Here is a 14,639-nt window from a genome sequence, read left to right as displayed (position 1 = left end):
TACAGATTGAAATCGAGTAGGCTTAATTAATATTGTCAATCCAGAGCTGGTGTCCACACAGCTGACATGTTCAACTGTTGTAGCTTATCCACGTTGTGAGCACGAAATAGACACTGAACACGGTCAAAACGTGCCATCGGAGAAGTGCTAATTAGCCTAAACGTCTGTTTCAGTCACTGATTTCCAAAACCGAAAATAGGCCTAGCTGTTTCGGCCAAACATTTTTGGTAGCCGAAATTTCTGTGCATCCCTAATAATAGTTATTTACAAGTATTGCAATTATTATTGGCACAGCATACGTCAGCTTTTAAGGGCGATAAATGCAACAAAAAGGGCACTTTTCTATTCTAAGAAAAGTTTAAATGTTGGCACATATTTAGCGTTATACATTTGCTCTCACTGTTTGCCCAAATGTGCTGTTGGCTGAATGCGGATGATTAGAGTGAAAATTGGCGGATTTTTATCTACAGATGACCAATTATTCCACCCCTTGATGAAAGGAAACTCAAGTGTGTTATACCAGAAATACCCCGTGGTAAAATATCTTTAGCTGTGGCGCTATCCACATTATTCCTACGCCCCATGATGCTTTGCACGAATTATGGGTGTAACTTCCGTTAAGCTGTAAACAATCCGTGAAAGACTAGCTCTATGGACGCAATAATATATATTTTTAAACTGTGTACAATGGCATTACATTATTCCTATCACCCTTCAACCATTGAACAGTAAAAGGACATTTAAAAGTGTAAAAGCATCAACAAGGTACTTTCAACAGACCATGAATAATCCCAAAAGCGTGAATCTTTCCACGGCAAAATCGGTCGGTTTTATATCATTGTGGTGATCTGTATTATGTAACACATGTTGCCTTAATAATCAATATATTGTACACAAAAAATATATCAATATTTACTTCAGCAAGCGTGATACTATTTCAAAGTGATTATAACATATAATGAATTGTATTTACCTGGGAAAACAAACCTGGGACGAGATGTGAGGTTTTGGGGAGGAAAAAAAGAGAGATTCTTCCTGCATTCCAGTGAATTATGAATGGCATATATCATAAATTTAAATCGGGAGAACAGACCACAAATGTGCAGTATATGTTGACCTTTTTAATACTATTACAGTGGATTGCAAAGGGGGAAAAAGAAAGCAGCGAAAAAATGTCAGCTTTTCTGTGCTTGTTCTCATAAGAATACAGTGTTCATTTCATGATGTTGTACATGATTTAGTAAGATAATGACACATTTGGATTGTTTCAGAGGTGTAATGGTGCTCAAACGTACTCAGATTGAATGTTTCCCCCCTCAGTGAGCTGGCAGCAGTGAACGGTTCAGCGGCAGCGGTGCCAACAGCCGTCGTCCCATGAGTTTTCCTTTGGCCTGAGCTGTCTGCTTTGGGCTCCGGCCTGGTTCGTCTGGATCTCTGTGCCTCCGGCGCCGCAGTCATGGATCACCCCAGAGAGAAGGAGGGTGAGAGGCCGGTGAGGAGCAGTAAAGTGGCCCAGGGGCGCAGCGGGCACTCGCGGCCCTCCAGCTCCTCGTCCTCGGGCGTCCTCATGGTGGGACCAAACTTCAGAGTTGGCAAGAAGATCGGCTGTGGCAACTTTGGAGAGCTGAAGCTCGGTAAGGAAAGCCATTAGTGTCTTGTAACATTCTAACACACATCTGGCACCACAATGCACTGCAACAGCGGTGCTAACCCTGCTCCGGAGTAGGGTTTCATCATAACCCCGGGTAAAATCTGGTGCTAACCCAGCTTCTAATTTACTAGTGTGAAACGTTCCTTTACCCGGGGTTAAAATGGGGGGTTTAGAACGACGATAACCTGAGATTAAGTGCAGTGTGAAAAGCCCTTATCAGGATGATATTGGAAGCTGATAATACCAGAGCTTCAAATGTTATACTCTTTGTTTGCTATGGCATTTCTAATCTGTTCTATCCATCTTTTCTTCTGTAATGTTTTGTTTACATATACATATAGATTTACTAAACAGGAAAAATTAGCACGAGAGCGCAATTCCCAAAAAACGCTGATGGGGTCGGAAAGTTCTGCGCTTGAACTACTGACATTACGCAAATTAAAGATCATATACGCAGTCGGATCATTTCCATAATGACCAACACAATCTACCAAGAGCAGCGCAAATTAGTGTCTGGTTCAAGACCATTGTTAAATAATGGCGCAAATACCAGTAAATTGACTAGCGCAAACCTTAGTAAATCACATTGCATGATTCATCTAAATACTCTCCTTCAATACATTTTGCGTCTGAAAGGGAAACTCTTACAAATGCATATGCAATAAGGTCAGCCGCAAAAATAATACGAATAATATTTTTCACTGTGTATCTTAAATTCTGACAGTAGTTTTTTTGGTCCATGTACTTGGCGGCCAACGGATTTTCGTTTGGAAAGGAAAAAAACAAAAACGAAAAACGGCCGGTTTCCCAATTACCATTAGTAAATAGGAAAACGAAAAACAGAAAACAACCCATTATTCGTTTTTTTGTTTTGATATTAAAAAACGGAAAACGAAAAACAATCTCGTTATCCGATTGTCCTTGATGTGTTTATAGATGGAAATCGGAAATCAAAATACGTATGTATAAAGTCGTAATCCTTAATTCTGCATTGGTATTTTTTTCGTGACCCGGAAGCGATCTTAAGTAGTAAGCAGTTGTCATAGATACACCTATGAGCGGTTGTATGCTAGATGTCGCCTTGGCTACGGCAGTTCATTGGAACGAATGCGTATAATATGTGTGCGTGCAACAAGTAAGATGTGCATTTGTAAATCCGGTGACGCATGCATTGATTTTTATTAATAAACTAGTGTTTTCTGACAGTGTCGACTGCAAAGATGAAGTTGACGATCGCCGTATCCGTAGTGAACGCGCATATAGAGAGAAATGCACATCATGGATTACATAATCAGAGAGTAGCCTTTTTCTTTTCGTTTTGAATTGTTTCGTTTAAAGACATTTCAAGCTTTGTGTATTTGATGTATTTCTCATGTCTCTGTGAGGCATACACTGAGTTTCGTTAAGTTAGGATGATATGAGCTCCAGTTAACGTGCAATGCAAGTGACCGCGCGAGCGCCTCCATGATTATATTGTCTGTTATGCTTCTTATTTATTCAGTCCAGGCAATTATGTTGATGAAAAATGTATTAAAATTAAGATACAATTTATACAAAATGAAATACACTTTAAAGAAAGGTTTTCTACAAAACAAAACTTAATGAAGTGGTCAAAATCATGTCTGACCCGCTCCATGTCTCTCGATGTATTGCGCATCTTACTCGTGCTGTTCACTGCAAGCATAAATGGAAAACAATAACATTATAATATTTGAACAAATATGAAACTAAATGCGCTTATTTAATGGCTACAACAGTATAATAGGCCTACAGACTCTCTATTTGTACAAATTGCTGCACATTCATTTAATTCTGAATTTTGCGCACACAAGTTGAAAGGCATTTGTTCAAATCAAGTTCACGGATAATTGTGCGTGCATTTATTAATCATTATGATACTAAAATCATAACAAAGTAGGCTATGCTATGTACAAAAAAATCAGATGAGCCCAGAATATGAATGCAACGTTTACTTGTTCAATTTAATAAAATTAAAACTTTAGTTGTGATCATTAAAATAATTGAATGTAAAATATTTAGTGGCCAAGTTTTTCTCATTTTTTTTTATATATATATATATATATATATATATATATATATATAAATGAGAAAAACTTGGCCATTCGTTCCAATGAACTGCCGTAGCCAAGGCGACATCTAGCATACAACCGCTCATAGGTGTATCTATGACAACTGCTTACTACTTAAGATCGCTTCCGGGTCACGAAAAAAATACCAATGCAGAATTAAGGATTACGACTTTATACATGCGTATTTTGATTTCCGATTTCCATCTATAAACACATCAAGGACAATCGGATAACGAGATTGTTTTTCGTTTTCCGTTTTTTAATATCAAAACAAAAAACGAATAATGGGTTGTTTTTCGGTTTTTCGTTTTCCTATTTACTAATGGTAATTGGGAAACCGGCCATTTTTCGTTTTTGTTTTTTTCCTTTCCAAAGCTGTTAGTAAATCTGGCCCATACTATATCTATCTGTCTGTCTATCTGTCTGTCTATCTAAAGTGGCCTACTGGTTGATTGGCCTTTATGTAATGCAAAGAATTGCTGACAATTATAAACCCTTCAAAGAAAGCACTTGGAACGCTACTTGCTAGAAGCACCTTGTGAAGTAATCCCAGAAGGTGCTCTTTGGTTTGGTTTCAAACAAATACTTTTAGAAAAATTCAAGGCACTTCTTCCAGTCCAAAAAAAGTCGACACACTCTGAGGAAGGCTGAAGGCCGAAATGCATCAGTGTGCAGTGTTTCTATTGTAATAGCTGTGATGTAAACAAAGGCTTTTTAACTTTTTGGGACTGGAAGTGCCTTGGATTTCTTTTCTAGTGAACCCTCTTTAAATTTACTCATAGAGTTGATGACAAAATTGGTAGATTTTGGAACTGACAAAACTACTTTTGTTGTTCGACCAATAACCAATAATCTCATAATTGTACTTCTTGCTGTTGCCCTAATGGGACCCGAGTTCAAAACCAACCTGGGTCATGTCCCATACCAGCCCCACCCCTCTCTCTATACCTTCACTTTCCTGTTAAAATCTCCACTAGATTTCATATCTAATAAAGATTTCAGAATTCCAGTCATTAAAAAATATTAGTCGAATGGCCGAAAAGCCCATATTATTGCATCCATGTTCAAACAGTCTAATTTCAGCGGGTCACCCTTTGTTTGTTTTGTTTTTGTAGGAAAGAATCTCTATACCAATGAGTACGTTGCAATAAAGTTGGTAAGTACATTTATATTTTTATTATTTTAATCGATTATATCAGGTGATGCAGACATGAAATCAAAACCTTGGATTGTTCAAAGTCATGTTATAAGCAAGAAAGCATAATGTATTTTAGACCGACGTTTTAGGAACCTGAAACTAAAAGAATATTAGAAGTGAAAACTTGAATATATTCCTCAGATGTGCAGGAATAAATGTGTTTTGCTGGTTGGAGTGTTTGTTGTATATTGTGAATAGGGCCGGGTGGTGTTTGAATTTTAGTGATTCTGATTTTGCTTATTGATTCCCAGTTTCGATTCCAATAAGTAAAAATCAAAAAACACAAAAACATTTAGATGCAACCAAATAAGTCTTTTTAATTGATTATTAAATATATTTTTTACAACTTTACAGTACCATACTGTATTATTACAATTAATTATAAATATATAAAATATAGATGAATCCTTATTAAAGTTACAAAAGTTAATCAGTCAAGATCAGTAAGTGTTTTTTTTTTTTTATGTAACATTAATGACACAGACTGAAGAAGGAATATTAGGCTGCTGCCACTTTAAAGGGATACTCCACTTTTTTGGGAAATAGGCTCATTTTACAACTCCCCCAGAGTTAAACCGTTGAGTTTTACCGTTTTCGAATCCATTCAGCCGATCTCCGGGTCTGGCGGTACCACTTTTAGCATAGCTTAGCATAGATCATTGAATCGGACAGGACCATTAGCATCTCTCTCAAAAAAATGACCAAAGAGTTTCGATATTTTTCCTATTTAAAACTTGACTCTTCTGTAGTTACATCGTGTACTAAGACCGACGGATAATGTAAAGTTGCGATTTTCTAGGCTGATATGGCTAGGAACTATACTCTCATTCCTGCGTAATAATCAAGAAACTTTTTTTGAGAGAGATGCTAATGGTCCTGTCCGATTCAATGATCTATGCTAAGCTACGCTAAAAGTGGTACCGCCAGACCCGGAGATCGGCTGAATGGATTCGAAAACGGTAAAACTCAACTGTTTAACTCTGGGGGAGTTGTAAAATGAGCCTATTTCCAAAAAAAGTGGAGTATCCCTTTAAGACTGAATGCACGAATCCAATATGCTGATACACATGCATTTTCTTTCTCAACTGTTTACGTTCACGTACGACATAAACAACTGTGTTTACAGGGATATTTCGACATGATTTTGTGTGTATTTGTCCGTTCGAGTGCCAGAAGACATTAAAGAGAACTCAATTCAGTATTTGTGCACTATATGAGGCGGATTTCTGTGCCCGAGCTTCGGATGTGTGCCGAATTGAGCTCTTTCACGTCGTCTTGCTCTTGAATTGTTTAAAATCACATTGAAATGCTCACACCGGAATCGATAAGCCGAATCAAAATGTTAATTTTATAACAAGTGTCCGATTCCTGACCTCAAGTATCAGATTCCAGAATTGCAATCAATATCCGAATCGCAACTCTAATTTTGAATGAACTTCAATGTAAACAAATAAAAGGTTTTTAATTGACTTGTTTTTGTCTGACACTCCTAAAGGAACCTGTGAAATCGAGGGCCCCACAGCTTCATCTGGAGTACCGGTTCTACAAAACATTAGGCAGTTCTGGTAAGATTATAATCATCACCAGCACTGCTGTACCCTGTGTTTATCTCCTTTTATTTACATGGATAATATGCATTTCATGGATTTTCATCTGCTGTGTTTTATATATTTTTCGTTCAGTCAGTGCGTTTGCTCATTGAATCTCATCTACATTTATCCTTAATCTTCACATGCAGGTGCATGACTTTGTTTGTCCTGCACTCAGGCTTTGTGACCGGGATTTACTGTTATTTTTCTTGCTTTGAAGCCAGCATTTCCCGAGCAGGCTTTCTGAGGATGTTTCCTTTGTATTGGATTGAGGATTTTTTCCCTCTGGAGTATCTGACATGTTGAGTCATAGCTTCAGTTTTGATCTTACAGAACGGTTAGTTTTACTATGCAGCCGAGGCGTAGGCTTATATATTAAACTGAAATGGCCTCACCTCCAATGGCTGATGAATTGAGAACCGCAGTGATCAGATCATGTTAAAATATATTTAGTGCCTTTAACACAGAAATTCTTCAGCGGTTTTCCCTTGTATATTTGTCTCAGAGAAGTGCCGCCTCTCTCAAAATGTCAAACCCATTGTGATTTTTGTTCCCTATAATTGTCATGGCTTTTGTCAGCTATTTGTACTTCATTGTTTTGCTGCTGCTTTTTTCCCCCCAACAATTTTCAAGTAGGTGTGACTGTGAGGCGCAAATGGATAAGAAATGCTGACTAATCTTTTGGGGATTCAACATTAGTTGAGTTTCCATCCATTGTAACATATCCTCTTTATATGTAAATTTATTGCATGAAAAAATGCTGGATAGAACAACAAGATAGCGATACATTTTCTAAAACAGACATTATGTTAGTTAATAAAAATACAGTCGTTCTTTCATGTTAGTTCAGAGTGCATTGTGCACTAAACATAAAAATGTAAAATTAACTAAGATTAATAAATGCTTTAGAAGTATTGTTCATTCTTAGTGCATGTTAAACTAAATTAAGCCGCATTTACATTGCATGGTTCAAGTGATCCAATTCCGAATTTGTTTTTTCCTTTCATGTGGCACAGATCGGGGGCCGGTTTCACAAAGCTATTTTAGACCGGTCTATAGTGTTATGGTGCGTTCACACCGGACGCGAATAGCGCGTCAGGCGCGAGTGATTTCAATGTTAAGTCAATGCAAAGACGCGTTACGCGCGTAAAAAATTCCTGCGGCGCGAATGAGGCGTAGAGCGCGGCGCGGTAGACGCGAATACGCCTCATTCGCGCGTCAAGTTCGCGCGAATAGCGCGAATTGAGCGTCTGGCGCGTTAAGCGCGTTACGCGCGAATGATTTTATTAGTGCTATTTGTGCATTCACGGGTTTGATGCGAATTGATGCGACCACTCGAGGCCGAGGCCTTATACGGCCTACGCTGTCCTCGTCCGCGTCCTCACCGTTAGGTCCACCAAACCTAGCTCCTGGAGCAAATTGTGAAACTCCTGAAACCCTCCGGAGGGTCTGGTGGACCCGAGTACAGCGACGATGTCCCCTACGCAGCTGTTTCTGCTCTCCAGAGCATATACGAGCGGTGTCTCTCTCGATTAATGCTAATGCTAATGCTCGATAAACATCTAAAAAAAGATGGCCGCCAAAACTTTCACCTCTGACGCGCGTAAATTTCGCTTCAAACTTTTGTTTTTACGCGCGTTGGACACGCGAATTAACACAAAGTGGTCAAGCGTCAAACTAGACGCGGCAGGCGCGAATTTGACGCGCTATTCGCGTCCGTTGTGAACGCAGCATTAGACAAGTCTAAAATCAGCTCATAGACTATAGTCTAATGCAAGTTAGACTGTTTCACAAAAATAAAGACTGACTTAATTTAGACCAAAAACATTAGACACCTTAACCCCAGGCTAACTTAGGTCTAAGACTCTGTTACCTTGGCAACCAGCAGTAACAATCAGTTACATTACAAACAGCCAAAAGAAAAGGGAAAATGGCTCATAATTTAAACATTTCTTCTTATTATTACTTTCTCCGCTAAATTTCCCAAGTAAAATGTCCTTGTAACTGTTATACTCCTCCAACAAACACATATTTTCCGCTGGGGTAAACTGCACTGAGCGGTTGAATGCGCCCACGTGTCTTAATTTACCCAGAATGCATTGTAGTGTAGTCCTACTTAAGATAGTCAGAGTCTTAAGTGCTTTGTGCAACGGTCTGATTTAGATGTCTATCTGAAGTCTGACTATCTATTATATCTAAGCCATAGTCAAAGTCTATCTTTGTGAAACCGGCCCCGGATATGATCCATGAACGTGTAAGCAGAAAAAAAAAAAGCACATGGATTCCGATATTCTCTGATTGGTTTCAGACCTCATTCATATGTAGAAATAAATCTGATGTGAATCGGATATTCCTGTCAATGCGAGTAGTACGTCATTGAAAAAGTGACGGTGACTATTGTATTCTAGACCTCTAAATTTGATGTTTGATGTTAATCTTACTATCTTGTAGCTTTTTTTATCAAGACGTCATATTGAGGCAAGACTGGTGGTAAAACATTCGCCTGCACCTTCAATGGCTGCTGGGCTTGATCACTTCGCATTGCACTTTGTTTCGGGAAGTGGCGGCTCGAGCATCACGCGGTGTTGCCCTGGTGACAATGCAAATTATATGTTCAGTGTCTGGATGATGACAGGCCAGGGGGCGTGGCCTTAAGATTCACGCACAGTCATTCCTTAGTCAACATCTTCATACTCGTATTTATTAGCATGATGTATATCCTCAGCAGCAGCTGCGTCAGCAAGAAGGTGCCGTGTCGTGTAGACCCAGTTTTCTTGTGGTTGCATTTAATGGATAGCTAGATCATCTGAAGGGGGAATTCAGCATTAGCTGCTGCATACATTTGGGTGTCATTCATTTCTCCGGGGTTATGCTAACAAGCACATTTTCTTTTGATATCTTCCAGTGCTTTTTAAAATACAGATTTTAGGCCATGCTGCATATAGTCCTCAAATACTGGTCTCTCATTTTTGAGGAAAGCAAAGTATTTATTTTTTTGATGAATAGAAGATTTAAATAAACAGCATTTATTTGAAATATTCAGAAATGTTTCTTGAACAGCATAAGGATGATTTCTGAAGTAATATAAAAATTGCAATATGAAAAGAAAATTCCCATATGACTTGTGTAGCTCTTTTTGGAAAGAATTAATAATTCTAAAATGATTGGGATGATTTTGTATGGGAGTGAATCTGCATAGATTAATACAATAGAACAAAGATACAAATAGCCTTAACAATATTCAGGGACAGGAATTGAATAATCAAATGTAAAATGACATTGCATAGTTTTTTTTTTAAAGCTACAAAATTAACTTTCTCTTTTTTTGTTTTGTTGTTTGATTAACATTGACATGGACAGCAGCAGGAATAGTAGGTTGTTGTCACTTTAAAGGGGTGGTATAATGCCCTTTTAACAAGATGTAAAATAAGTCTCTGATGTCCCCAGAGTGTGTATGTGAAGTTTTAGCTCAAAATACCCCACAGATGTTTTTATATAGCATGTTAAAATTGTCCCTTTTTGAGGGTGACAAAAACGCACCGTTTTTGTCTGTCCCTTTAAATGCAAATGAGCTGCTGCTCCCGGCACAGGGGGCGGAGCTACAACAGCTTGTGTGCTTTTACCTCACACACACATGCACTGAAAATTTCAAAAACTTTTAGCCTTTTATGTTCAAACCAGATTCAGACAATGATGGAGAGACTCAAGAAGAAGTGACAACATGTAGAAGCAACAGGACATTTCTGAATGGTTGGTTGATGGACAGTTGATGAATTTATGTAGCTTATGTGTGGTTAACTATCTTCAAGTCATTGATTAGCATATTCTGTCTTGATAATCTATAAATTGCATTCCCGGGGGTGGGGTTTATGTAAATTTTAGGGTTAGTGATGTCACTAACCCGGGAGGAATGTCCTCTAGTCCCGACCAGCCATTTGTTGTAGTCCTTAAAAAGCAATTTCTTTAAAAGCAAATATCTCCCTTTGCTTTGAACTTTGAGCGTTGTAACTTTGCAGATGTTGTTTATGCTCAAACAGCAACATTACACACTCACTAAAGTTAGAAAAGTGAAATCATAATCAACCACCCCTTTAAGACCGAATGCACAGATCCATAATGATATACGCATGTGTTTTCTTGCGATTTGAGCCGTGGTGCCTGGTCCGTACGGATCAACTATAATCCTATACCTGACAGCACACATCATGATATATCGATGGTAAAACAATATATCGTGCAGCCCTATTCTGCAGGATCATGTAACACTGGAGACTGGATGCTAAAATTCAGCTGTGCATCACAAGAATAAATTACATTTTAATATATATATTCAAATAGAAAACTGTTCTTTTTAAATTGTAATAATATTTCACAATATAACTGTTTTTACTGAATAAATGCAGCCTTGGTGAGCATAATAAAAAATTAAAAAAACACTTAATTATTCCAAACATTTGACCGGTAGTGGAAAAATGCTAATCACTGATTTGATGATGATATTCTTATGTTTGCTAGAATTTTGACATTGCAAAGCTTTTTAATCTGCTAAAAGAAATGTAATTATGCAGTGACATGATTAAATACTGTGGAGACTGCAAATTGGTATCAAGGCAAATGCTTCTCACAGTCAACTGAACTGGAGAAAAGCCTCATTTGACTGCCATTACAACTGATTACATTATTGTCTGTGTAGAGAACTCCACTATCACCTCCACCATGTCCTAAGCCAATACATTAAATGATGATACGTTAGTAGCATAGTAACACATCTGTGTTTTTACTGATCAAGCGGGTGTGTTTGTAATGATATAGTTGAGTATGTAGTTCAGGGGCATGTTGGGCCGGAAAAGGGTGGCGGCGGCAGCTGATCAATAATTCAGCGCACAGCACAGCTAGCATCTATACGAGCTTCTCTGTAAACCTCTGTGTAAGCCTATATCTCCGCTGGTGAATGCAGAGATGCGTGTGCAAGTCTTGTTTGCCGTGTATAAGTGTTCTTCCTGTGCTGTATCTGGGACAGAAGAATGCAGACCGTGCTTCTCCGCACATGTCCTCCAGCAGGGTTCGTGTCTCAGTGATGAATCAGCACTTCAGGAAAGGTGGCACTCTGACCACAAGCGTTTCCAGGATGTTCACTTAGCGCTGTTATCGTATGACGTCTGAAAAGCAGTCGGCTGATTAAAATGCCTGGCAGCCGAGCTTATGTAACTCTACACCGGTGCCTTGCTCAGCTCCTCGAGCACCGCGCTGGAGTAATACCGAATCAGCAGGGTCCCGCATAAACTCTGATATCCTAACGCCTCACAGATGCTGCTGGGATGCTGTAGCAGACTTTTTCTTTATAGAGAGGGCTTTTAAAGTGCCCCTATAATCCATTCAAGGTCAAAAACACTCTCATTTGAGTGGATCCAGTCTCTAAACCCCTCCTTTCCGAGAGCCGACTCTGCTCTGATTGGACAGATGGCTCAGTCTGTTGTGATTGGTCTACTCTGCTCTGATTGGTTAGATGGCCCAGTCTGTTGTGATTGGTCTACTCTGCTCTGATTGGTCAGATGGCTCAGTCTGTTGTGATTGGTCTACTCTGCTCTGATTGGTTAGATGGCCCAGTCTGTTGTGATTGGTCTACTCTGCTCTGATTGGTCAGATGGCTCAGTCAGTTGTGATTGGTCAGATGGCTCAGTCAGTTGTGATTGGTCTGGTCTGCTCTGATTGGTCAGATGGCTCAGTCTGTTGTGATTGGTCAGATGGCCCAGTCTGTTGTGATTGGTCTACTCTGCTCTGATTGGTTAGATGGCCCAGTCTGTTGTGATTGGTCTACTCTGCTCTGATTGGTCAGTTGTGATTGGTCTGGTCTGCTCTGATTGGTCAGATGGCTCAGTCAGTTGTGATTGGTCAGATGGCTCAGTCAGTTGTGATTGGTCTGGTCTGCTCTGATTGGTCAGCTGGCTCAGTCTGTTGTGATTGGTCAGATGGCCCAGTCTGTTGTGATTGGTCTACTCTGCTCTGATTGGTCAGATGACCCAGTCTGTTGTGATTGGTTGACCGCTTACAGCACATGTCAGAAATGAATCGCTCATTAACATATCTGAATTTCTGACAGCTACGGATCTTCCTCATCACTTGATGCACAGTGAAATGAACTGTAACGATGGCGTCGGTTGTACCGTATCAAGTCGAGCACGAGTCCTCATTCTTTGGAAGCGCATGCAAAGTGGATTTGCTTTCGCAGCGCAGAACACGAGCGAACCAAATTCTTCCAGTCTCCGCTACAACTACAGTATTTGAGGCCAGGGCAAAGTAGGCGTTGTTCGCAGGCAGCCAATGAAGACCATAGGTCGGCATTATGTAAATTTGTTACAAACCTATGTAGGTTCAAACAGGAAGTAAGATTGGAATTACTGACGCCTTGTTTCAGGCAGTTCAGAATTGCTGCTTTCATTTCGGAGACAATAACTTTATTTATCGTGCACTTTGAAACTTTGTAGATCTATTACTCTCACAATCAGCTTTATTACACACTACATGAAAGGTAATATATTATAATTTAATAAAGTAAAGCACCTAAGCACGTTTAATCTACAGTCAGGCTATTGTGTCCATTTCTTGGGGAGCATGTTTGTTTGCTAGACCCCGAAAAGAAAGGACCAAAGGAAGTGAGGCACTGCGTGTTCAGGTGAAGGAGATGCTATTGTGACTATAGCTTGAAATCCTGAGGATGTGCTTCCCCTTACGTCCTGAACTGTGCAACCCGAGCCCAGAGGTCTACCCTCCCCCAGGCGCGACTGCAAGCTCTTACCATCGTGGCTACTGGGAGAGATTCTTCATATTCCTGGACTGTTGGAATTTGTTGTTTTATTACAAAAGTCAGTCCCAGTGTGACATAGGGATGCCAGTGTTTTGACCTTTGTCCCTTTTCTAATAATTAGAATTAGGACCTCAATGATCAAGTGATAAAAACGAAGTCCCTTTACGACAAGTCATTTCACTCGGCGGCCATCTTTGAAGCACCTCTCGGGCGTGCAAGTGCAGCTCCTCTCTCTTTGAATGGGGAAACATCAAATTCTCCAAAACTGTTCGCCAAGCTTACGATTAAATTTCATGTTTGAAATCACCAATGAAATCGGACAACTGTCTCATAAATTTAGTTTCTAAATGCTCGAATCATTACAGAAAATGACATTTTTCAGGCTGGATCAAGCTAATGCGCAGTGGAAGCGCGCGTCTGACTGTTTCTATAGGATCCGGAGCTTCTAACGGCAGCTGCAGTGACGCGATGACTTTACCAGTCGGCGATTGGATCTTATTTAGAAGCCGTGACTTATTCCGCCATATTGAGCGTTGCAATTTTCCCCATTCAAAACAATACGAGTCTTGTGTTATTCTATAGTCTTTGATAAAAAAAAAAAATCAATAATGAAAATAGTCGACAAGTTCCATTCTCGATTAGTCCAGTCGTAATGCTGTGGACGTTGAAACTGTGCCAATAAGAACGCCTTTTAAAAATATATATTACATCTTAATTATGGACATTTCCATGTCATTATAATTATTTTGTGTTCTGCTTAGCTCCAAATTCATTTGTTTGGCTACTAATATACTCGTGTGTGTGTGTGTGTGTGTGTGTGTGTGTGTGTGTGTGTGTGTAAAACTTAAATTGTAACTTGTTTGTTGAAAATGTTTATTTTAACCTATACATTAACTCCTGATAGACAGTCAATAAATGTATTTATTAAGGATGCACGATATATCGGCCACCATATCCATATCGGGCAATTATATGTTCATTTTAACATATAATTATTTTGCCAAATATATCAGGTTTCAGCCCTCAAATATAAATTTTCTGTACCGGCCATTATTTTCATATCAGTGCATCTCTAGTATTTCTTTTTTAATTTATTTAAAAAAAAATGTATCATTATCCTGGTGCCTTTAGCCAAAATCCTTTTTGTGTCTCCTAACAAATGTTTATCAGTTCTCATCAAGTAATCCATTTATCCACGACCGACTGCAAAGTCATTCTTTTACTACTCAAGGTGAGTGAAACCTGAGTTTAATGTGGCGATTGGCATTTATCTGTGATTGTTTGATCCAGTTATGCTTTCAGTACA

The 14,639-nt window shown here is 39.2% G+C and overlaps 1 protein-coding gene across 2 annotated transcripts in view; it reads left to right on the top strand.

The window, feature by feature from the left end:
• csnk1g1 (casein kinase 1, gamma 1) overlaps positions 1 to 14,639 on the top strand; it is a 55,042-nt gene that overhangs the window by 4,595 nt on the left and 35,808 nt on the right. For both annotated transcript variants that reach the window (XM_082160999.1, XM_082161000.1), the window contains exons 2-4: positions 1,321 to 1,634; positions 4,857 to 4,897; positions 6,435 to 6,504. In XM_082160999.1, coding sequence (XP_082017125.1) covers positions 1,457 to 1,634; positions 4,857 to 4,897; positions 6,435 to 6,504 — 289 coding nt within the window. In that variant the 5' untranslated portion in view covers positions 1,321 to 1,456. The remainder of the gene's footprint in view (positions 1 to 1,320; positions 1,635 to 4,856; positions 4,898 to 6,434; positions 6,505 to 14,639) is intronic.

Source organism: Leuciscus leuciscus (assembly GCF_965113295.1).
Source record: "Leuciscus leuciscus genome assembly, chromosome: 2".
Taxonomy (NCBI): domain Eukaryota; kingdom Metazoa; phylum Chordata; class Actinopteri; order Cypriniformes; family Leuciscidae; genus Leuciscus; species Leuciscus leuciscus.
The sequence above is the reverse complement of the archived record's forward strand: the minus strand, read 5'-3'. Positions and strand labels throughout refer to the sequence as shown.